At 54.5% G+C, this 22,888-nt stretch overlaps 6 protein-coding genes across 6 annotated transcripts; 3 read left to right on the top strand and 3 right to left on the bottom strand.

Moving 5' to 3' along the window:
- Window positions 1-1,890: 1,890 nt before the first annotated feature.
- GMORB2_2101 (DnaJ-like protein subfamily C member 7) lies at window positions 1,891-4,750 on the top strand (the record flags this gene model as incomplete). The annotated part of the gene is made up of 4 exons (XM_035464081.1): window positions 1,891-2,740; window positions 2,791-4,009; window positions 4,093-4,352; window positions 4,398-4,750. The coding sequence occupies 4 exons, from the start codon at window positions 1,891-1,893 to the stop codon at window positions 4,748-4,750; spliced, it is 2,682 nt and encodes an 893-aa protein (XP_035319791.1).
- A 242-nt stretch (window positions 4,751-4,992) lies between these two features.
- Window positions 4,993-5,807, bottom strand: GMORB2_2100 (uncharacterized protein; the record flags this gene model as incomplete). The annotated part of the gene is made up of 3 exons (XM_035464080.1): window positions 4,993-5,494; window positions 5,587-5,689; window positions 5,768-5,807. 3 exons carry the CDS (start codon window positions 5,805-5,807, stop codon window positions 4,993-4,995), a joined length of 645 nt encoding a protein of 214 aa, XP_035319790.1.
- A 1,708-nt stretch (window positions 5,808-7,515) lies between these two features.
- GMORB2_2099 (Major Facilitator Superfamily) lies at window positions 7,516-9,311 on the bottom strand (the record flags this gene model as incomplete). Its single annotated transcript, XM_035464079.1, has 2 exons — window positions 7,516-8,959; window positions 9,046-9,311. Coding segments are annotated over 2 exons (1,710 nt in total), but the record flags the coding sequence as incomplete, so codon positions are not given.
- A 1,082-nt stretch (window positions 9,312-10,393) lies between these two features.
- On the bottom strand, window positions 10,394-12,940 carry GMORB2_2098 (actin-related protein 8; the record flags this gene model as incomplete). The annotated part of the gene is made up of 3 exons (XM_035464078.1): window positions 10,394-12,587; window positions 12,704-12,782; window positions 12,901-12,940. 3 exons carry the CDS (start codon window positions 12,938-12,940, stop codon window positions 10,394-10,396), a joined length of 2,313 nt encoding a protein of 770 aa, XP_035319788.1.
- A 1,383-nt stretch (window positions 12,941-14,323) lies between these two features.
- GMORB2_2097 (uncharacterized protein) lies at window positions 14,324-16,074 on the top strand (the record flags this gene model as incomplete). The annotated part of the gene is made up of 4 exons (XM_035464077.1): window positions 14,324-14,644; window positions 14,707-14,873; window positions 14,943-15,419; window positions 15,660-16,074. 4 exons carry the CDS (start codon window positions 14,324-14,326, stop codon window positions 16,072-16,074), a joined length of 1,380 nt encoding a protein of 459 aa, XP_035319787.1.
- Window positions 16,075-16,603: 529 nt separating this feature from the next.
- On the top strand, window positions 16,604-17,737 carry GMORB2_2096 (uncharacterized protein; the record flags this gene model as incomplete). Its single annotated transcript, XM_035464076.1, has 2 exons — window positions 16,604-17,009; window positions 17,172-17,737. The coding sequence occupies 2 exons, from the start codon at window positions 16,604-16,606 to the stop codon at window positions 17,735-17,737; spliced, it is 972 nt and encodes a 323-aa protein (XP_035319786.1).
- Between the last annotated feature and the right edge of the window lie 5,151 nt (window positions 17,738-22,888).

The following is a 22,888-nucleotide window of genomic DNA, read 5'->3' as shown; positions in this document are numbered from 1 at the left end:
GTGCTCGTACGGTCTGTACAGATTACAGGACAACGCATTTACGAGGAACAGTGTACGTCGTGGCTGTATCCGTATCGACGGGATGGATGATAGATTGGAGCCCTGGTACGGAGTGCTCCGTGCTGCATGTATCACTCCGTACTCGTAGAGGTTGCAAGGCGGTTCCCGCCCATCTGGGTGATGGACCGAGACAGGTGGTTGGGAACAGAGGAGCATGGCTACGCACACACCAATAGAGTGCTACTCTCGAGGGGTGAGAACGAGACTACATGTAATATTATTACTTGCTACCTACCTGTACGTGAAAGATTATGACATATTCGGAGAAGAAGGAGGGGGGCTGGGATAACGAGTACGGACGGAGCTGGTGGTAATACCCAATCCTCACTCGCCCGGCCGTCTTGGCATGCGCCCGCCGAGGAAGCGCCCCACTGAACCTTCTAGAATCAGCGTTGCATAGGTGCATACCCCCTATAGAAGGATGTGCATATATGCGTGAAGCTACACGCTGCCCGGTACCTGTACTGTACGGGTACGTATGCAGCCAGCGCAGTCAAGCACGGATGACACCGTACGAGTAAAGTCGATAATATTACCAGTATTATCATCTGGAACGCTCCCCCCCCCCCCCCCCCATGGAAACAGTACGATTACGTAGTAGAAGACGATTATGGAAGGAGAAGGAAGTAGAAACACGCGCACACAAGACAGAACAAAACAGTGCCTCCCCCCTTGTTCATTTAATATGGTTACCCTGCAGCACACACACACAGACCCTATCTGGAGAAGTGCAACAGCAGCAGAAGAGACGACCAGACATCGATATCCATCGCAAATGAGGGTGGACCTGGACCACCCATCGCCAGCAGATGGAAGGTGTGGTTACAGCGCCTATTAGCGTGGGCTACAGAGCCTGCCGCCCTGCCGGACGCCCAACGGCCCGTCCCCCAGCTCCCGGAGGCACTGCACTAGTACTGTACGAGTGGTAGCCACCTGCAGCCAGCCATCCCATATATCTAGAGGTGCCTACCTGCTACCAGGATTGGATAACAGTCACGACAGAACAGAGATTTCCGGGGGGGGGGGGGGGGGCTGAGGATGGACTCTCGGACAGAGAGCTGGGAAGGTATTGTGATTGATGGGGATTTTTATTTTTATTCTTTGGGGAATTTTTTCTGTCTATCTATAAAGATAATTAATACTGTCACCTACACATCCGAGAGCATGGGCTGTGCTTGCTTGCTGTTGGTCTCTCTCTCACACACTTCCCGACAAGGGTCCGCCCCCCTGGTATTACTTTTTTCACTTTCCTCCTATTATCAATTCCTGGCCCTCGTGGCTCCAAGCTCGACATCTCTCTCTTCTTCACTCAACCTCTCACATTTTCAACTCGTCATCGCTTATGTTTTTCCTTTTCAGACGGTGTCCCGCCTCTTTGTCCATCCCAACGGCTCTCTCCTGACGCAGCTTCTGGTGCTACGTGCATCACCAGTTCCAGGGACCAGCGGTCAGCATAGGAACCCACACATAGAAACTCCCAAGCTCCCTCTCTCTCTCTGTGTGTTTACTGCGACGCCGCCGCCGACGCCCAAAGGGTTCTAGGCTTTTTTGTTTTTCCCCTTCTCCCCCCTAGACCCTTCTTCCTCGCTTCCCTCCCCCCCTCCCCTCCTAGGCCAGGGAGATCCCAAGGGGACAGAAAGAGAAGAGAAGAGGCAGTGAAGGTGACCCAGTGGTCCGGACCGCAGAACCCCGCTTAAGCGCATTTGACTCATCTTATCCGAAATATCCTTGTTTCGGGGTACAGCCATCGGCCACCGAACCCACTCAGCAAGCAATCGAAAAGCGTCCACTCGCGCAGCGGCCGAGCCGCAGCCCTGCGACCGGCCCCAAATGAAGTTCTTTAGTGGGAGCAGCAGCACCAAAAAATCACCAACCAAGAAACATTCTTCTACAGGTTCGGTCCCGTCGTCCAGCAGCCGACCACACGACCGCCCCGTCCCTGACGAGCAACGTCCAGACCGTCCAGAGCGTCAGGACCGTCCAGAGCGTCAGGACCGTAACAGTCATCAGAGACCTCCTCGCTCCCAACCCTCCCAGCCCTCGTCGCCCACAAAGCGGGCATCGACGACATCTCGGTACTCGTCGGCCTACAGCACAGCAGAGCCTTTCTCTGCACCGGCAGCCCCTGCCCCTTCTCCTCCTTCTTCCTCTTCCCCCACGACTCCGAGCAGCACGTCCAGCAGCAGCAGGCAATACCCACGCTCGTCAAGGGCCCCACGCTACTCCGCTGCTGACCCCTCCTCTCCCCTGTCGGCTTCCTCCTCCTCGGCCTCGTCGTTATCGTCGTCGTCGTCGTTCCGTCGGAGAAAGGTCGACCCCCACACTCATCCTCTCAACCTCCCTCCCGAGGAACGCAAGCGTCTCTCCTCCCTCGCCATGAGCGGCTCCAACTCGATGGACATTGACACCGAGCAGCCCGCCAGCAATGGCGGCGCCGCTGCCGCCCATGCCCCGTCGACCGCCGGCTCCCCCAAGAACTCATCGGCACAGGCCAACTTCTCCGTTCCTATCCCCAACGGCACCAGTGGCGGTGACGGTGCTCCTGCCCCGCCTCCGCACAAGGCCAACCCCTCGAGTCCCATCACAACGCCTGAGGAGGATGCCGAGTCCTACAAGGCTGCCGGTAACCGGCATTTCAAGGAGAAGAACTACCCCAAGGCCATTGAGCAGTACTCCAAAGGTATACAACACATTTTCCCTCTCCTTCTCTCTTCTACATGTTGGCGGCAGGAAAGGAATATGGAGAAGATTGGGCACATGATACTGACTCGGTCCACTCCTCAACAGCTGTGGATCTGTTCCCCAACTCGCCCGTCTACCTCAGCAACCGTGCTGCTGCATACATGTACAGCGGCTCGTACGAGTCGGCCCTGGAGGACTGCAGCCGCGCTGCCGATCTGGACCCTGACAACGCCAAGATCCTGCTCCGTCTGGCCCGCATCTACACGGCCCTCGGCCGCCCCGAGGAGGCAATGACTACGTTTGGTCGCATCAGCCCCCCTCCCTCGGCCAAGGACACCGCTCCCGCCAGGGAGATGCTGGGCCACATCAAGTCTGCCAAGGAGACGCTGGAACGCGGCACCGCCATGTCCATGGTCCTACACGCCCTGGACCAGGCCGAGAAGAACCTGGGGTCGACCGTCGCCAGGCCCCGCAAGTGGCAGCTCCTACGCGGCGAGGCCTACCTCAAGATGGGCCGCGAGAACGCCCTGGGCGAGGCGCAGAACATTGCCCTGTCGCTGCTACGCCAGAACAGCCAGGACCCCGAGGCTCTCGTGCTGAGGGGCCGCGTCATGTATGGGCAGGGTGACAACGAAAAGGCCATCCAGCTCTTCCGCATGGCGCTCAACTGCGACCCGGACTTCCGCGACTGCATCAAGTGGCTCAAGATTGTGCAGAAGCTGGACCGTATGAAGGAGGAAGGTAACACCCACTTCAAGTCCGGTCGGTTCCAGGCCGCCATCGACAAGTACACCGAGGCCCTCGACGTGGACACGTCCAACAAGAACATCAACTCCAAGCTGCTTCAGAACCGCGCTCAGTGCAAGCTCAAGCTTAAGCAGTACGACGCCGCCATCGAGGACTCGGAGAATGCCGTCCGCCTCGACCCGAGCTACACAAAGGCCCGCAAGACAAAGGCCAACGCCCTCGGCCAGGCCGAGAGGTGGGAGGAGGCCGTCAAGGAGTGGAAGTCGATCCAGGAGCTGGACCCTGAGGACCGCACCATTGCCAAGGAGATCCGCAGGGCCGAGCTCGAGTTCAAGAAGAGCCAGCGCAAGGACTACTACAAGATCATGGGCCTCGGCAAGGACGCCAACGCCGACGACATCAAGAGGGCCTACCGCAAGATGGCCGTCAAGCTGCACCCCGACAAGAACCCGGGCGACGTGAATGCCGAGGCCAAGTTCAAGGATATGCAGGAGGCGTACGAGACGCTCAGCGACCCTCAGTAAGTTTCTCACCTCACCCCCCATCAGATGGCCTCCCCTTCCAGGAGCCAAAAGACTGACGACTGTGACCCCCCGCCGACAGGAAGAAGGCCAGCTACGACAACGGCGACGACCTCATGGACCCGTCCGACATGTTCGGTAGAGGCGGCGGCATGGGCGGCGGCATGGGTGGCATCGACCCCGAGATCCTGTTCAGCATGATGGGCAACCAGGGCGGCTTCGGTGGCGGCGGCGGCGGCTTCCGCGGAGCTGGCGGCGGCTTCCCCGGTGGCGGTGCTCGCGGATTCCCCGGAGGAGCCGGCGGCTTCCCCGGCGGAGCGTCGTTTGGCCGAGGCGGTGGAGGTGGCGGCTTCCCCCCCGGGTACGGCTTCTCATGACCATCCGAAGAGCGCGAGGAAGATGAGGATGAGGAGTCTGCGGGGTTCAATGATGATGAGCAGTACGCCAACCACGCTGACGCTGCTGACGATGCTGCCAGTCATCATCACTACGATGACTACCGTTACGGAGAGAAGAAGGACCACATCGGAGAGGATAGCCGTAGGCGCGGTCACTGGCACATGCGACGGGAGAAGAAAGAGGCACGGGACAGGCTGGTGGCCAAGATCCGGCAGTACGGCGCGCTGCTCGTGGCCGCCATTGTTCTCCTACCGCCGCAGCTCCTCGCTGTGTTGGCCGTTGTTGGTGGCATTGTATACATTTTCAGGAACTTGGTATGGCGGCATAGAACAGCAGCATGAGCAACAGGGGCAGCAGCATAGAGACGGAAGAGAAAGAAGCTGGAATGTTACGTGTGAAAAGAATAAGACCCAAAGTAGCTGATTTGGGGAGGTGTTGCTGTTCTTTTTTTTTATTTATATGATTTTTTTTTATGCATATGGGTATCTTGATTACTTAGTAGTTCCTATCCTCAACGCCATTAAATACAAAGAGCATACAAATCTCTATATAAGCAAAGTTCGTCATCCTCCCCCACTCCCCTTTACTGCGTCGTAGCTTTACCAGGGGCAGGTGTGACGGTACTACCAGTCTCTGTCGTTTGCTGCTGCTGCTGCTGCTGCTGCTGCTGCTGCTGTGTGGGAGCAACGCCAACGCCAGCGCCAGCATCCGCCGTGGCGGCAGCAGAAGACGAAGCCGTACCGGGAGCATCTGACGAGACGGGAGCACCGACGACGGACGGGACGGGGTCGGGGCCCCCTGTAGCGTGGCAGACCATCCTGACGTCGTGGCGAAGCTCGGGCATGGCGGAGACCATATCAGCGGCGAGGATGTCGCGGAAGGAAGCGAAGGCGTGGGCCTTTCCCCTCATGAGCTGATTGCCCCGGCGGACCAGCTCGACAAACTCTCGAGTGTAGATGTCTGGGTTGCGACCGTTCTCGACGTACTCTAGCAGCTCTGGAGGGACGAAAGGTAGGTTATCGGCCGAGGGGTTGGGCGGGGTGGCTGTCTTGTGAAGAGTTTGGAGATCTCGAGAGAGGGTTTTTCTTTTTTGTTTTTGTCATGTCATGTCAGGTCCGATGCCAGCTTTGTGTTTTTTTTTTTTTTTTTTTTGGGGGGGGGGGTTTGAAAAATGTACATTTCGTTGGCGAGAACTTCTCGGCTTGGTCGACCGGCTGAATCGTAGGTTGATACCTGGACCATTACCTGGTATAGATCTTGGATGATGTCCTTGAGTTGTTCTGAAGGCGGAGGTGGATGTCAGCGGGAGTGAGGGAGGGAACTGAATGAGGAGGGGAAGATGGAAAACATTGCCTTACGCTCGAGGCCATTGTGATCTACACTATCGACGGGTGCCATGGTGATTGTTTGGGCGATGGATGTTGTTTTCTTTTCTTTTTCTTTTTCTCTTTTATGGTGGTGAGGTTGGGAAAGTTGGAGGGTTGTAATGCGCGGGTTGAAGTTGAAGTAGAGAGTAAGTAGTATGTGGGGACACTGCTTACATTATTATTGTGTAGGACTCCTCCCCCCCCCCAGAGTTGAGCGCGTCTCAGCAGGATATGAATAGAATGATCGGGGAGAGAATTGAACTGTGAGGTTCAATGAAGTAGAAAACCAATGGATATCTTGTTTCTTGTTTTCTTCTTCTTCTAGTTTTTGCTTCTACTTGCTAACTGTCCCAAAAAGTTCTTCAACTTTGAAATATTGATCTCCATGTGGGCATCTACCAAGAACCGACTATATAACAACATCGCTGTTCCACCATGTACATGACCCATCTGAAATGCAATCCCAATACCAAGGATAGTATACCCTTATTATACCAGCCATTTCAAAAAAAAAAAAAAAAAAAGCCACAAGTCCAATGCTGAATACCAAGAAACCCAAGCGTAGACCGTAGACGATCGATGGCGACGGGGTAAGGACAGGGTAAGATGCTGACCCGAACGCAGAGAACAGTTTTCTGAAAAAAAAAAAAAAAAAAAAAAAAAAAAGGCACAACGTTCCTGCGTTGAAACCATAACATTTTAAAGTCTCTCTGCATCATTGTATTCAAATACCTTTTATTCCCTCCCTCATCATGCTACATGATATGACCGCTTGGAGCTGGAAAAGTGACATTTAGGAACACCTATCTGCCCCTGATAGTCAGCATTATGCGCCCACTTGGTCAACAGCAGCTGGCATGGCGCAGCGGTAGCGCGTGGGATTGCAGATCCTAAGGTCGTCGGTTCGAACCCGGCTGCCAGCTCAACAACAATTGATAAATTGTTTTTTTTGTCATCTCGTTTTTCTCTACTCTAGACCTTGGAGAATTTCTCCTCCATTCGTGGGTCGCGATTTCCAATATTGATATCGATTATTTCCCCCAAGTTTTCGGGAGGGGGTTCTTTTTTTTGTGGCCCGCCCCCCCATTCACGATACACGTTTGAGCTGGAAATTGTGCTTCCGGATTCCAAGTTGGGAATAGACGCCAACAGCTGGTATGGCGCAGCGGTAGCGCGTGGGATTGCAGATCCTAAGGTCACCGGTTCGAACCCGGTTGCTAGCTTCATCACTCTTTTTTTTTGTTTGCATTTTCTTGCTCCTTCTGTAAGGAACACTGGTATGGTCCCATTTCAAGATGTCGTGCTCTGTTGTGTCCCTTTTCGACCAGACTGGAACCGAGCTTCTCTCTGCCCGTGGTGCAAGTCAACAACCTTGAGGACAGATTGAAGTGCCAAATGCTTCTTCTCAGTCCCCCCTCCCTCCTCCTATATTAGCAAACCTAGCTGTCATCGTAGAGGGTGCATTAGACCGAAGCATACTTTCTTTTCACCACCATTGGGAGAATAGGATGTAGATTAGATTATAACGAAGAAAAAAAAAGGTATTGGATATAACGTACTAAGTGATACAGCTAAGACGAGACAGTAACACAATGAAGAGAAAAGACAGCAAAGTTGTTTTGGAAAGGCAAAGGAAAGAAGACCAAAAAAAAGGCGACAATACTGCTAGGTAGGAGAAACAGACAAGGAAAGCAATGCTCGGAATTCATAAAACTCGTGGACCATAATCGTCAGGGATTCTACAGCCTATTACCATCGTTCCCATAGGTCTGGGCCGCATCCAGGAGGAGGCTGACGACGAGAAGCACGCCGTTGAAGAGGGCCATCATGTAAAAGGGCGCACCGGTGGACACACGGTCAAACATGTAGCCGCCCAGCTTGGTGAGGATGAGGATGGCGGCGCCGCCGCAGAGGGAGTAGACGCCGGCGATGGAGCCCTTGAGACGGGTGCGCTCGATGCGGGTGTCGCGGGTGGAGATGCGGATGAGCGGGTCGGCCTCGGTGGACTCGTCCTGGTCGGGGGCGATAGAGGCTTCGGCGGCGTGGGCGGCGGCGGCGGCGGCGGCGTGGGCGGGGATCTCGACGGTCAGGACGCCCTGGCTGAGGGAGCCGAGGCTGCAGACGATGGCGCCGATCTGGCTGATGCCGATGAGGCTGACGACGAGCAGGATGGCGGGGGTGCCGCCCCTGCCGCCGGCATCCTTGAGCTCGGGGCTCGACAGCTGCGGGAAGACGACGTAGCCGACCATGCCCAGGACGGTGGACACGACGATGGGCCAGTTGACCGGCCCCCTACGGCGGGACAGGTAGCCGAAGACGGGGGCGCAGACCAGGGCGGCCAGCTGGGCGACGCCTGTCAGGATCGACGACAGCACGTACGCGGCGCGGCACTCCTCCTTGAGCTCCGGAGACGGGTCGTTGGGCGAGCCGTGGCAGAAGCCGTTGCCGATGAAGAAGGTGTTGACGAAGAGCGGGATGAACAGCGATATGGCCACGGTCGAGGCGCGCGCCACGAAGCCGCCCACGTAGCCCAGGGCGATGCGCGAGTCCGACAGCCCCAGGAGCACCGACTCCTTCATCAGGCGGAGGTAGGGGATGGCTGACCCCCGGCGGGCCTTGTAGTGGTATCCCGCCGTCCCTCCCAGGCTCTGCGAGCGGCTGCGCCTGTTCCGGCTGCTGCCGACGCCACCGTCGTCGTCGTCGTCGTTATTGACCGACGCCTCTTCTTCTCCTCCGCGTAGACCGAGGAGAACCCCCCATCCTTTACCCTCTTCGCCCTTGAGGTTGCGCAAGCCGAACAGGACGAAGACGGCCACGGCCAGGGAGATGGAGCCGACGACGTAGAAGCTGTAGGCCACGGCCTGGGCCTGGGTGACGCCGTCCCGGCTGCCGAAGCGCGTGGGCAGCGGGAGGAACAGGGACAGGGCCACCAGGGCGCCGCAGCCGGTGGCCAGCCCCACGTAGCCCGACAGGGTCGAGGCCTTGCTGCGCGTCGTCGACTGGGCGTACGCGCTGGCGAGGCGCGTATACCGCTCGGGTGTGATGGTGGCCTCGGATTCGACGGAGAAGGCGATACTCTGTCGGGAGACGCGAGACTGCTGCTTCCCGTCAGGTCCATCCTTGGATTCGACCGCTCCGGTGTCATCGGTGAGGCAGGGCAGTGTAGCTGTAACCATTGTGGCTCTGTGCGTGTACCGTGTCAGAGGGGTTATGCATATAGAGAGAGAGAGGGAGGAGAGAGAGGGAGGAGAGAGAGATGAAGAGCGTACGCAGCTGAACCACCGACGGCAAAGAGGATCCTCGCCAAAAGAAGCTGAGGATACACATTCCTGGCCTGGACGAAGATCATCAGGGCCAAGCCGATGATGGTGTACCCCATCGCCGACACCCACCTGACACCCAGCCTGTCCGACACCAGACCCCAGGCCGGGCAGGCCACGAGGGCGACGAGCTCGTCGGCGAAGCCCAGGGTACCGACGATGTCGCCGACACCAGTCTTGGTGCCGATCAGGTCGGTGATGACGAAGGAGACGGAGCTGTTGAGGAAGACGAGGAAGGATATCGAGAAGAGTGAGACGCCCAGCAGGTAGGTCGTTGCCTGGAGGTTTGTCGTCGAGGACGAGAATGGCGAGAGCGACGACAGCATCTTGGTCCTTCTCCTTCTTCCTCTTCTATCTTGTATAGTATTATTTCTCCTTCTCTTTCTCAATTTTGCATAACCACCATGAATCACATGGCAGAGTAGAGCAATAGAGAGATAGGAAAGGAAAAAGAAGAAGAAGAAGAGAGAGAAAAAAAACACTCGTAATTGTAGTAGTAGTAGTGTTTCTTATTATGCAGTGGATACCCGAGTTCGGAGTACGAGTATCAGATGTATTAATACCGACAAGCAGCAGCAGCAGCAGCGCATTGTTTACTCGTACCATCCCATCCACCCCCCCCCCCCCCCCCCCCCCCCCCCTGGAACGTTCAACAACCATCATTATCTAAGCCCCTTCCCGCCCTCGGTATTGCATACCAACCGACCACGAACACGCGTCAACTGACGAGAACACACCTCTCCCTGATATTACTAATACTCGTGGGCACATATATCATCGGGGAATTTCTTCTCAGTTCCTATGGTGCGAGTATTGCTATCTTTTGGAGAGTCTTCGCTGACTCGAGTGTGATTTTAGTCTAGTGTCTTGTCTTTCATCACACATCACGTATCAAACGCCCTAATCTTCTGTCATATATCCTTCTTCTTCTTCTCCGATCATCCTCATCAAGAAAGAAAAAACACGAGGTGCGTCTTTACCTATGATAATACTCCTTGATTTCTTTGCGAAGGAAAAGTGGAAGAGAGAGAGAGAGAGAAGAAGAAGAAGATAACCCGCCCATTTCCCGATTCTGTGGGGAAAAGAGAAAAGAAAAGGAAAACCCAAAAGAAAAAAAGAAAAGAAAAAACGCCCGATGCAAAACCCGCCGCCCACGTCATTCAACCACATATTTGTCTCGTCTCCCTCGAACACTTAACCCCACTCCCCTTCTCCTCCCTTTTTAACAATCACCCTCTCGACCATCTCTACCATTGAAAGATGAAAGAAAGGAGGGGGGAGGAGGAGGAGGACAGACCTACCAACTCCACAAGACCTTGTGGTGGAGTGTTCTGGATCCATGCCTCTCAAATTCATACGGCGTGATCCACGAATCGTTGGTGGGCAGCTTGGCAAACACGCTCGCGCCCTTCCACGTGACGACCTGCTCGTCCATGTCCCTGGCGCTCCTGCTGACCAGGATCCTCTCGACCAGGTCCGGCCGGCGCTGCTTGAGCTTCTCCTCCAGCACCACGGTGAAGTGGGGGACCTTGGCGCCGCCGCCGATGACCATGATGCTGCCCAGGAAGTCGCGGAGCTTCTTCTCGTCACCGCGGGCCGCCGTCTCGATGCTCGTGAGGATGGCCACGTCCAGCGGGATGGCGGGGAGGACCGAGTCTCTCTTGGCCGCCACCATCTCGGCCGTCCGGGCTGCCGAGTCGACGAACAGACCTGCCGGGGCCTGCTGCGATGCCTGGTTTCCGTTGTTGCTGCCGCTGCCGTTCTGACCGGGGACGGGGGTGCCGGCCGCGCGCGATCCCGTGGGCGCGGGGCTGCCGCCGTTGGTGGCATCCCTATTGCTGTTGCCGCTGCCGAAGACGAATGGTGCCGGCACGGGGGTGCCCGCGCCTTCGGGTGCCGGCGACCCGGCGTGGGAGCCCATGGGCGTTGCGCTGCTGTCGCCGCCGCCGCGGACGGAGAAGCTGAACGGCTGCGACCTGTCCTTGACAGGCGTCGACACGTCGCCGCCGCCGCCGCCGCCGCCGGAGAGTTGCTGCGACGGTCCGCCGTTGGACGTAGACGTGGTGGTGACGGATGGGTCGACCATCTTGAGAACGGCCAGCTGGGCGGCCGATGTCGGGTCGTCGGGCATGTCGATGTCGTATGCGTTGTAGGAGCGCGGCACCAGCGTGCGCCGCCCGCGCAGCTTGGTGCTGTTGTCGAAGATGGTGGGGTCGAAGACGCCCGAGGGCGCCAGGATGACCTCGTCGTACGTCTTGAAGTGGTACTTGGCCGTCGGCCGGTTGGGCGCGCGGATGTGGAACTGGTACAGCTGCACCGAGATGTCGGCCTGGGACATGGTGCAGTGCCTCATCTTGAGCTCCTCGGCCAGGAGGAAGTCGTAGCGCCTGCGCAGGTTGATGTCCTGGTAGGGGAAGTTGTCGTAGAGCATCATCTTGAGGAAGGTGTCGGTGATGTCGTAGCCGCCGTACTTGAGGTTGACGCGTGAGTCCTCGAGGCAGAGCCCATCCTCGACGCACGTCACCGACGTCTTCTGGGCACCGACATCGACGACGCACGCTTGGGTGTAGCCGGCGCCAAAGGTGGCGGCCATGCTCTCCTGCACGAAGCTGACCTTGCTGAACTCGAACCAGGACATGCACGACCGCAGCGCCTGCTCGACGTACTGCTTGTCGTAGAGGTCGGGGATGACGAAGACGCAGCTGTACTGCTTCCACTGGCTGTTCCGGCGGAGGCCCAGCTCCTGGCGGAGCGCGTTGTCGAGCAGCGTCTCGAAGTCGTCGAACAGGTGCTCCTTGCTGTTGTAGCCGTCCTCGTTCCACCAGCCGGACTGGATAGGCCACCAGAGCTTGAACTTGGGCGACGAGTCGTCGGGGATGCGCAGGGCTTCGTTGCCGATGAAGCAGGAGGCCAAGGACTCCGGATCCTCGAGCTTCTTGACGTCGGTCCACTCGACCTCGAGCGGGTCGTTGTGCTTCTGGATGATCTCGGCCTCGGTGCGGCGGTTGTAGGTCTGCACGAGCTCCTTGGAGTTGGGCAGCACCTTACGCTTGTTGGCGCGCATGTCCACCTTGAGGTCGCCGCACATCTTCTGGTACTTCCTGGACCACTCCTCGCCGTACTGGGCCTCGGTCGTCTTGGCCTCGAAGTGCCGCCGCGGCAGGGCCTCGTACATCTCCGACTCGGTCTGGGGGAACTTGGTGGCGAGGACCATGGGCACCGTCCGGGGGAGGGCGTCGCTGGCGAAGCCGATGCGCAGGTTCTGGCTGCCGGGGTGTATGACGATGATCTTGGACGGGTCGATGGCCGCCGCCGGGGTGGCGGCGCCCTCATCCTCCGGCGCCAGGTCGGGGACGGGGAGGGGCAGTTCGCCATTCGGCTGCTTGGACAGGGCGCGGTCGCGGTCCTTGGCGCTCTGCACCAGCTTGTCGCGGTTCGCATCGTTCTGCACTCGGAGGGCGAGCACCTGATCATCGCGCTTCATGTAATCACTGAAAGAAAGAGAAGAGAAGAGAAAAAGACGTGGGGGGTTCGCGTCCGTGTCAGTCGATCGGCTCCGTCACATCCGTCTCTCTCCTAGAGCACCGGAGCAGAAGGGTTGGCCTACGTGTAGTAGTTTTTTTGGTTGATGGCGGCCACCTCGGGCCAGCTCGTCAGCTTCATGCCATTATCGGTCCTCTCCAGGCCTGTTTGTCGAGAGAATCAGTCAGCCGATGGTCCTCGGTTACGCACACCCACCCGTGTGCGCGCTTCCATCAAACCATCATCGAGGGGAAGAGGAGAAGGGAAGTTTCCGGGACGTACCCTCACGGAGGAGAACCCTTTCGCTGACTTTGCCGACCATTCTGTATGGTTACGTCCTGACCGCAGCACCCAAATCGAGAGGGCTGACCGTCAATGAGATTGGAAAGCAGTCGAGGGCGGACAGACCATCATGGTCCTGACCGCGATCTCCAGCATACCATTTTTGGGTTAGCGCCTCCTTACCGGATGTACTGATAATCCGATGAAGCAGATCTCCTCCTGGTTAGGAAATAATAGAGGCCGTCACAGTATAACAGAACACCAGCTTTTTTTTTTTCCCCTTCTTTTTCTCCAAGCTGCATGTATTTTTTTCTTTCTTCCCCTCTCTTTCAAGTTGCTGGAATGTGCATCATCGCGATATCCTGCTGGGAAGGACAGAAATACCTCTGGAGTGCTGTACATGTGATCCCCCCCCCCTCCCCCCTGTGAATACTACTAGTGGATTTCCCCAGTCATGAAGCCTACGACTCAGTGCTGAATGCATAGTGGTGCACCGCACATGCTGTCGGCGGTGTATGTGATGCACAATCTTATTACTAGCTGGCTTTTTTTATGAGATTAACAGGACCTGACATCTTCCCTGTAAGTCTTGAGGTTTCAACAAAACCAAAAAAAAAAAAAAAAAAAAAACTCATCGCTGCCTTGTCCATAGCATGGCGGGATGATTCACTTTTTAGAGCACATAGCTGAGTCCGTGACAGCATCCAAAATATACGAAGCACACACACCTCGCACATCTCCACGAGGGAAACATTTCATGGGGTACGAATATATACAATTACCCTTTACCTCTATCATTAGCTGCATCATCAGGATATACTCGCATGTGAGGGGACAAGGAGAGTTGCAGCGATCGACGCCCCTCTTGACCCCACTCAACTCTCAGATACGTCTAAGAGCCTCCTCTTTTGCGATCTGGTATCCCATTCTGGCTAGGACAATCCATCCCAGTGTGAGAGGATGTCTCGGACGCGAAGACGGGCAAAAAAAAAGCCAAAAAAAAACCCCTGGGAGAATCAACAGCATGACCGTAATCCGCACCCGCACCGTGAATCGGTTTGTCTGGGCCATCATGGGAACCAATACGCACACGAGCATTACATACTCGCACTGCTAGTACCTACCTGCACACCGTCGCTGAGCATTAGTCCCACCGCCTCGTTCAGCAGGCCGTTCGCCCCCTCTCCTATCCTTCACGGGGTGTATACGGCACACAAGGGTAATGATGACTTCGGTATAACTTGCCCATTGCGTCCCGAAACTATTTAAATGATACCCCTTGCTCAGTCTTCTTGTTTTTTTCTTCTTCTTAGGGGGAACGAGAACCTCCCTCTCTTTCATGTCCCGAAGAACCCTCCCCGAAGAAGCCATCACCAACTACACGCATCACACGGTGTCGTGCTGCCTCTGACACACCGACATCATGAGTGCCAGTCCGATAGCCTACGGTGATGCCGATGCCTCCATCTCTGCCCCCACAGGTGCTCGCTCCGGATCCTTCTGTATTTCCCTGCTCACCTCGACATGGCTCTATGCCGTCTTGGGCCTGGTGGGATATGCCAGCCTCGTAGGCTCGGCGCTTCGCTTCTGCAGGGTGAACCGTCTGCAAGCCAGATACAGATATACGGACCGCGAGTCGCTGTCGTCCATGACGGTGGAGGATGCTTCGGTCATAACTAATCACATGATCCGTTACGAGCACACGCTCTTCTACGATCTCTCCTTGCGTCTGGCATTGCTAAGGGTAGGTCCGAGACTGTATACACCTCGGGAGACGAGGACCTGCCGCTCACAACTCCTGCGCAGACATATACGGTGAAGAACGTGGCCAAGGTGCTCATGTCTGTCAGCGATCTTGCCGACAGAGGACAGGCAACCAAGAGGTCTGTCCTGCCCGCAGTCTCGCCTCCTGTGGCCGTCGGCCTTACTGACAGCCGTCGCAGATACGCAGACACCTCGATCCTCTACACATGGTAGGTCCGAGACCCTTCCCCTACAGGACACACGTTGCTACGGGACAGAATCCTCTGACGGCTCCGCAGCTGGGCGCAGTTCAAGCCCCAGGACCCGTTGTTCCTTCAATCTATCGAGCGCACAAACTTCCTCCACGCGCCGTACCGCAAGGCCGGCAAGATCCTGAACGAGGACCTCCTCTACGTCCTGTGGGCGTCCATGGCCGGGCCGGTTCGCGGCATCGCCATGTTCGACTGGCGACCTCTGAGCGACATGGAGCGCGCGGCCATGGGCACGCTCTGGAAGCACATCGGCGACCTCATGAGCATCGACTACAAGGCCGAGCTGGGCCGCGACGACTGGGCCGACGGCATCGACTTCATGGACGACCTGACCTGCTGGGCGGCCGGGTACGAGGAAAAGTACATGCGTCCGTACCCGGAGGTGCGCAGGCTGGGAGAGGTGCTCATGGAGCTGTTTTGCGATTCGTATCCCAAGTTTGCGGGGCCGGCCGTGTCGTCGATGAGCATGGTCGTGATGGGTGAACGGATGCGTCATGCGTTTGGGTGAGTCTACGTCCACCACCCCCCTCTTTCCTTGTGCTTGCCTTCCATCAGCTCTCTTTCCTCCTCTCCTTCTTTATCTCCTCCCCTTCTCTATCTCCTCCTCTCCCTTTTTGTTTCCTCCTCTCCCTCCTCGCCTTCTTCCCTCCTCGCCTTCTTTCCTCCCTCCTCTCCTTCTCTGTTTTCTCCTCTCCCGAGGGGATACCGATGAAATGTGCTGATCTTGATGACCTGGACGCAAAGATACCCTGAGCCTGGGCTCGGCATCACAGCCCTGACGTATACCCTGCTGTATGTTCGGAAGCTCGTCGTACGCCACCTGATCCCTCCTCCGCTCTTCGCCGCGCCGATGCTGTCGATGCCGGACCCCAAGACTGGTCGCATGCATGGAAGCGCCTACATGGAGCACCCGTGGTATGTCCGCCCTGGGTTCCTGTCACGATGGGGTCCCACGGCTTGGGCAACGTGGCTGTGGGGGGGTGTCCTACCCGGCGATGAGGGAGACAGGTTTATGCCCGAGGGTTTCCTCTTCGGGGATCTTGGGCCCAAGAGGACCATGGGTAGAGGCACCGACAATGATGCTGAGCTGAAACGCCTGGCGGCAGTGAGGGCACCGACTGAGTCACCGTTCAAGCCCAAGAGTAAGGCCCAAGGTTGATATGGGAGGGGGGGATGATGGTAAAAGAGGATGAAGAAGAAGAGGAAAGAAGAGGGAGTGGGGGGAGAAGAGGAATGCAGGTGATATCTTATTTTACGTATATATCATACATGCATACTTTTTTTTCTTCTAACATCATTACCTGCTTTAGCACCATGCACGATCGGATATAGATGATGCAAAACACGAATACATGTTTTCTCAAGAGTAAGGACCAAGATCGCGCAAAAAGTCCTTTGTCGAACCTGTGTAACATGGATGATAGCCCCGCCACACCGTGCCTTGGTTTTGGGGGTTTTTTTTTTTTTTTTTTTGGGGGGGGGGTGGGGGGTGTACTGCCTGTCCGTCACCTGATGTCCCAGACAGGAATGACGCACGCCACTCTGGCATCTTTATTCCAGCCGTCACTCTGTCACTCTAGTACTTTCACATTATCATCGTCAGGCAGAGAAAGGAGCAAGAGATTCATCAGTTATCCAAAAGAGATATACACAGGAGAAGGAAGAGAGGAGAGGAACCCACACCGAGAATGCCTGCTATACCAGTATACACGGCCAGCCCCATCAACGCTGCCGCCAAGCCGTCCGGCACAACGCCCCAGACGGCAGGCCAGCTGAATGACCCGAGATCAAGTCATCAACGAGAGCGACGACAGCAACGACAGCCACAACCACAACCGGGGCCGCCAACTGCGACCACGTCAGCAAGCTCGCAGGAGCGAGACTACCAATACCCCGTCCCCCAGCCTGCAGCGACATCAGACGTGCCTGTACAGACCGGAGTGCCGCGACAGCCTCTCACCGGCGGCGACGGGCGACCAGGCCAGCCCACCCCAACCCAGAAGACATCTCGGCAGCATGGCAGAGACGACGGGCCCGCCGCTCCACAGGTCGGGGCGGTGCCTGTAGCGGCATCACCCACGAGCATGAGTACGAGTATCAATACGAGTATTGCTCGTACAAGCCAGCAGCGACAGGATATCCCACCGCCTCCCAAGGCTGGCGAGACCTTGCAGCAGCAGCAGCAGCAGCAGCAGCAGCAGCAGGAGCAGGAGCAGGAGCAGCAATACCAGCGGCGGACGGCAGCTCAGACGACAGGGGCGATGCCTCCTCCAATGTCCCACCCATGTCCCATGACCAATTACACCGCACCGGGTAGATCTACGAGCATTGCCGACAGCAATGCTGGTGCTGGTGCTGGTCACCATCAGCCGTCGTCGATGACAGCGGCAACGACGGGCGAGGCTGCTGCTGGCGCTGGCGCTGGCGCGGTCGGCAGTAATGCAAGACCCACCAATGCTACCCTCCACGAGGCAGCTAGCTTCTCCCACCCGCCGGGTTATCATCAGGATCCCTACGCCTCATCAGCCCAGCAGAGATTTCCTCCCGGCGCGCATAATAATGCCGGCGGTCAAGGCAGCCTCCGTGGTGGCGATTACGACGACGACGACGACGACAACAACAACGACAACAACAACAACAACAACAACAACAACAATAGCGGCAGCAACCTCCCCTCATACGAGCACAACGAGTACTACCTGTACAACAATGACAACGACGACTCCAGTATGTGGGGCCAGGCAAGGAAATGGGCCGCGGCTGCAGGCAATAGCCTTGCGGCTGCCGAGAACGAAGTGTGGAGGAGGATCAACAAGGATTAAAGAGAGGGGGGGGGTAAAGGGACCCATTAATATGATCCTAGTGATGGAGCACAATTGTCATTAAAGAAGGAGAGAAAAAAAAACGCCAGGGACGTACAATCAGAAGGCTTCTAGGCCCCGCCCTCCCTTACCCTTGTCGCGTCGCCCCCATATTGATGGGTAGAGCAGTGCAGTAATCTTATCTTGCCGGCGATCCCGTCTTCTCTCTCGGCCCTGTTTTTCTGTTGTTTTTTTCTTTTTTTTTTTTGGGGGGTGGGGGGGGGGGGGGAGGGGGAGGGGATTTGGTTCTTTATTATTATATAAAAAACAATCTACAGAGGATAGAATACGGAATACGGGTACTAGACTGGACGCATGGTAATCCCGTCAACGAGGCGGCATGCAACGTGATGGACCGTCGAAGTCGAGTCGTTTGAATGATAAAAATCATAGGCGCATGTCGATGTTGCGCATAAGAAGATGGCTATGAATAGGTAGGGGTTTAAACAATTGAGGAAACGATCTTCCCCCTTTTTTCTTTCCTTTTTTTTTTCTTTCCTCTCTTCTCAATTGGAAACATGAATAATAATTCTTCGGTTTAATTTCCCGTCCCTTCATGCTCTCTCTGCAGCCCCCTCCCCCCTCCCCAGTTTAGACTCGAGCAAGGGTGAGCTCAAACATGACGAATAACATATCTTCTGACGTGCTGGGCACGAGGGCACAGAAAAAAATTGAGAAGAGGAAGAAGGAAAAAGAAAGGAGAAGTAAAGGAGCGAGGGAAAAGAGCGAGGGAAAGGAGGGAGGGAAAAGGAGAGAGGGAAAAAGACAGAGGGAAAAAGAGAAAGGAAGGAGAGAGAGGAAGGAGAAGACGAGGACGAGAATGATGTACAGATTACATGCGAATCTACGGAGTTAAGGAGTATAGCGGAGTTATGTCGTAAAATAAACAGTTACGAGTTTACGTCGTATTTAAACTTACAAGCTGCAGATGAGGTGCGAGACTGACTGTACGTACATGATGTGAGTTTGCCAGCTGTCAGAATAAATAAATAAAACTATACAGGATCATGAGCCATAGTCGGTTATGAAGCTGTATATATATATATATATATATATATATATATATTTCTATATATATATGTGTGTGCGTGTGTGTGTGCGTGTGTGTGTGCGTGCGCGTGTGCGTGCGCGTGTGTGTGTATACATGTACATGTGAAACGAAACAAGATTCAATGCGCATAGAGAAGCAATACACATAGGGAAAGAGATGGAGAGAGTGTGTAGTTCAAGAGGTCCGATGTCAAGAAGAAGATGAATGAAGAAAGAAAAAAAGAAAGAAGAAAGGAAACAGAAAAGACAGAGCAAAAACCAACCGGCGCCCCCCCTCTCCCCCCAAAAAAAAAGGTGACAGAAGACAGAGCTCCGCCGATGCCCCTGTGATCTACGGTAGATCCTATCAAGATGAATTCTAATTTATTACTCCGTGTGTGTGTATGTTGTGTCACGAAGTAATCCGTACAGGTATCATCGATTCACGGTGCAAGGTGATGAAGAAGAGGGGAGAAGAGAGAGAGAGAGAGAGTCGAAACCCGGTCAGGGGACGGAAGGAGAATTACCTAGAGGCTTATTAGGAGGCTAGTGGACTGTAGTGGGACTCTATCAGCTGGTGTATTATTAGTGCACGGGTAAAAAAAAAAAAATTTAAAAAAAAATTATATAAAAAAATTATATATATAAAAAAAGAAGCCCCACTGACCGACTCTCCCCTTGTAATACTCGTAAAGAGAGTGCTGCTGCATTGTATTAATTATATTTTACATGTATACAATATTACGTGTATATAATGTTACATGTATATAATATTACATGTATATAATACCTGTATCACAAACAAACAAAAAAAAGATGACAAGGCACAAGTGATGATATTATATTTCCGTATTCTCTCTTCCTTTCCCGTCTCTTATATATACATCTTATCTTATTTCTTTCTGCAGGGTCATGTTACGGAGGAATTGCCGGTAATACTGTACTGCTTGTTACTAATAAGTATCGCGGACTATTAAAACTCGTTAGATGTGATGATGATGATGATGATGGGGGGGGGGGAGGGGGGTGGATACTAGACACACTTCCTCATATAATACTATACCCATGCTCTCTGCACAGCCGACGAGTTAATACTCCGAGATGCTACTGCTGCTGCTACCTCCGTTCACCTGGTGATGATGGTTAGAATGGTAAGATGGCAGACTAGTAAAGTAGTATGGACAATAGTTAAAATAGTACTGATACTTTACTACTAGGAGGTATCAGCAACAGTCGATGCCGGTACGGCCGGTATCGATACCGGTAAACCGTACTCCGTACTGGTTCTGTATTGTGATTGAGAAGAGCGTTCAACCCCAGACCAAATCTTGTCCCGTCAATGCTTTCAACGACGTTGCCCTCCACACCCCCCTTCCCCCCCTCTGGAGTCGTCACAAACCTTTCCCGTCACCATGTCAGACAGAAACGGTACAGAGGCTGTCGAAGAGTTTCCCACTCAACAATCAGCCCCGTTACTCGGCAGTTCCTCTCGCCTGCCCCCCCTTGAAGCAAGTCAGGGCGAGCCAGCCGAGTTGAAGAGAGAGAAAAAGAAGAGAAAACTGGCCCCTTACCTCTCCCCCACCCCGGGCCGGACAAGGATCCCCCCCTTTTCCGTCTCCTCCCAACCCTTGAAACGTTGGCATCCACTACGCGAGAGAGAGAGAGAGAGAGAGAGAAAATTTGTTCTTGGTGTACTCAGAAAATCTCTGTGACCTGAAAGGCGGTGCCCGTCTTTTGAATCATCACACGCACACATCGAATAACATCGAGATCCCCCCCCCTTTCTCGTTTCAATCTATTCTACCTTGGGTGAGGGTGTATTGTGTATTGATATATATAAAGTCCCCGGGTATTACGCACGGGAGAATAACGATTTCTCTGCAAGTCTTGGATGGAAAGAGTGACAGATATGCCGATGGGGTATGCCGATAAGGCTACTATTATGACTGAGACTACAGATTGCTGCTGCTGCTGCTGCTGCTGCTGCTATTACTATTACTATTACCTTGTATCACTGCTACAACCCGATATACCCAGTCATTTGCTTGGATTGATGCTCACGAGCAGAGCAAGGGTACGGGTACGGATAATGATGCCTTGTATTACTGGACCTATACATCATGTATTATTGTAGAGTCGGGACGGAGAAGGAGAGATGAGCCGGGATGGTAATACTCGTAGAGTCGTACACAGAGAGAGAGAGACCGAGAGCAAGGGGAACGATATTACGGTCCCCCCCCCTCGGGAGTCCCCCCCACCTCGACACCTCTTTTTTTTCCTCTCCTCCCCTGGACCCTACGATTTCCATGCGAGCAATCACCTGACCGGGGAGGCCAGATTCTAGACTTCAACTCTGGAGTACAATAATAACAGTCTTCTGTTAATCTATACGGGAGTGATGACGGTAATACGTGCGACAGGGAAGCAGTTCGTGCAAGATTATGATGACTCTGCTCTCACGTCTCTATGATTCCAAAAAAAAAAGAGAGAGAAAAATGTTGACTCTCTGTATCTCTCTCTCTTCGCATCCGGTGTGGCCGTGACGGCACGCGCCGTGACGAGGTCGAATTGGGGTTGGTACCCGTTGATCCTATCCTTTCAGTAATATTACTACTAGTAAGTATAGCCGTAAGTCGTAGATGGGGCTGGGGGCTTGGGAGGGGGCAGAACGGCTATACAATACTCAAAATGGTAATGACGGGGGGGGGGAGGGGGGAGGGATGGATGGATGGTGCGCATGATATATTACGATATATTACCATGTTACTATATTACTATATTACCTTGGAGTAGTATATACAGATATGGTAGTAGACGTCAGTGGACGGTGGCGCTCACGGAGAGAATGATGACAGCCTCTCTCTCTGTCTCTTCCCAAAGAGGGTATCTATGTCGGTTAATCGCGTTCCAAAAATACATACACCCAGTATCCAGTATATCCGTACTCTCTCTCGCCCCCCCCCCCCCCCTGCACGGGTACAGATACAGATACTCGGATGTAGTGTGTTACGCCGTGTGTCGAGAGATCAGAGGAGGGTGGACAGGCAAGGCTGTCGGTATAGGTCGTATGATCCGAGTACGAGGTGGCCTAGTTGCGCAGTGGAGGGCTGTCGGGGCGAATGATGGGTTACCGCGCCGTGGCGTCTCGACGAGTGATGAATCATCTCTTGCTGATATACCCGTACGGGCAATACATGTATCACACGTATACGGGTATATGTAGCCAGAGACTCGGACTCGGTCAGTGTATGTTGCGGTCGTGACAGCCTTGCTGGATATTCCGAGTCGGATATCCGAGGCAGACTGTACGGATCTCTCCCGTGTCATCGAGCCTCAGGGTAAGCCGTTTCATCTTCAGCCCTCGAGGGGGTGTTGTCATATCGTCATCATATCACCCCCGTACATGTACGCATCCCCGACTATCTGCATGCTCTCTCTCTCTCTCGTACAAGTAGAGTGGGCAGTCGTAGGAGTCGGAGCGGGGAGGGGGAGGGGGAGAGTGGTCCTCTGAGAGTCGCGTTTAGGATGTGAATGTGCGAATGATGGCAGTCATGTCATGTTTTTTTCTAAAAAAAAAAAAATTTAAAAAAAAAAAAATCTACTGATTGATGTATTGATTCATGATTTCAATATACTTATTTTCCCCTCGGGCAGGTGCGAAACAGATCTGATACATCCTCAACGGCTCCCCTGGGGATATCCCAGCCAATCATCTAGCACCATGGCAAGGATTCAATTCTCCGAAAAAGGCTAGCACGACGCTAACCAGACCAGACCCCGGTCGGTCCTGCATGTTACTTGTATATTTCCTCAGACTTTGCCGTATTCTGTTGCTTCACTTGCCCAGCGTGTACGTGCCAGGTTATTTTCTTTTTCCTCCTTTTTTTCTTTTTTTCTCCTTTCTTCCTCTTCTCTCCTCCTCGCCCGCATGTGTGCGTGTGTGGCTGAACACTCTCCAACGTACGACCTACAACCTGCCACGGGAAGGAGCCACCTATAGTACGTACAGCCAGATATGGGCTCCCTCTTACCCTTCCTCTACTGCAGTCAAGTCTCCAAAAAAAAAAAAAAGAAAACAAACCC

The sequence above is a fragment of the Geosmithia morbida genome, assembly GCF_012550715.1.
Source record: "Geosmithia morbida isolate 1262 chromosome Unknown scaffold_12, whole genome shotgun sequence".
Classification (NCBI taxonomy): domain Eukaryota; kingdom Fungi; phylum Ascomycota; class Sordariomycetes; order Hypocreales; family Bionectriaceae; genus Geosmithia; species Geosmithia morbida.
This window is presented reverse-complemented; position numbering and strand designations above follow the sequence as displayed.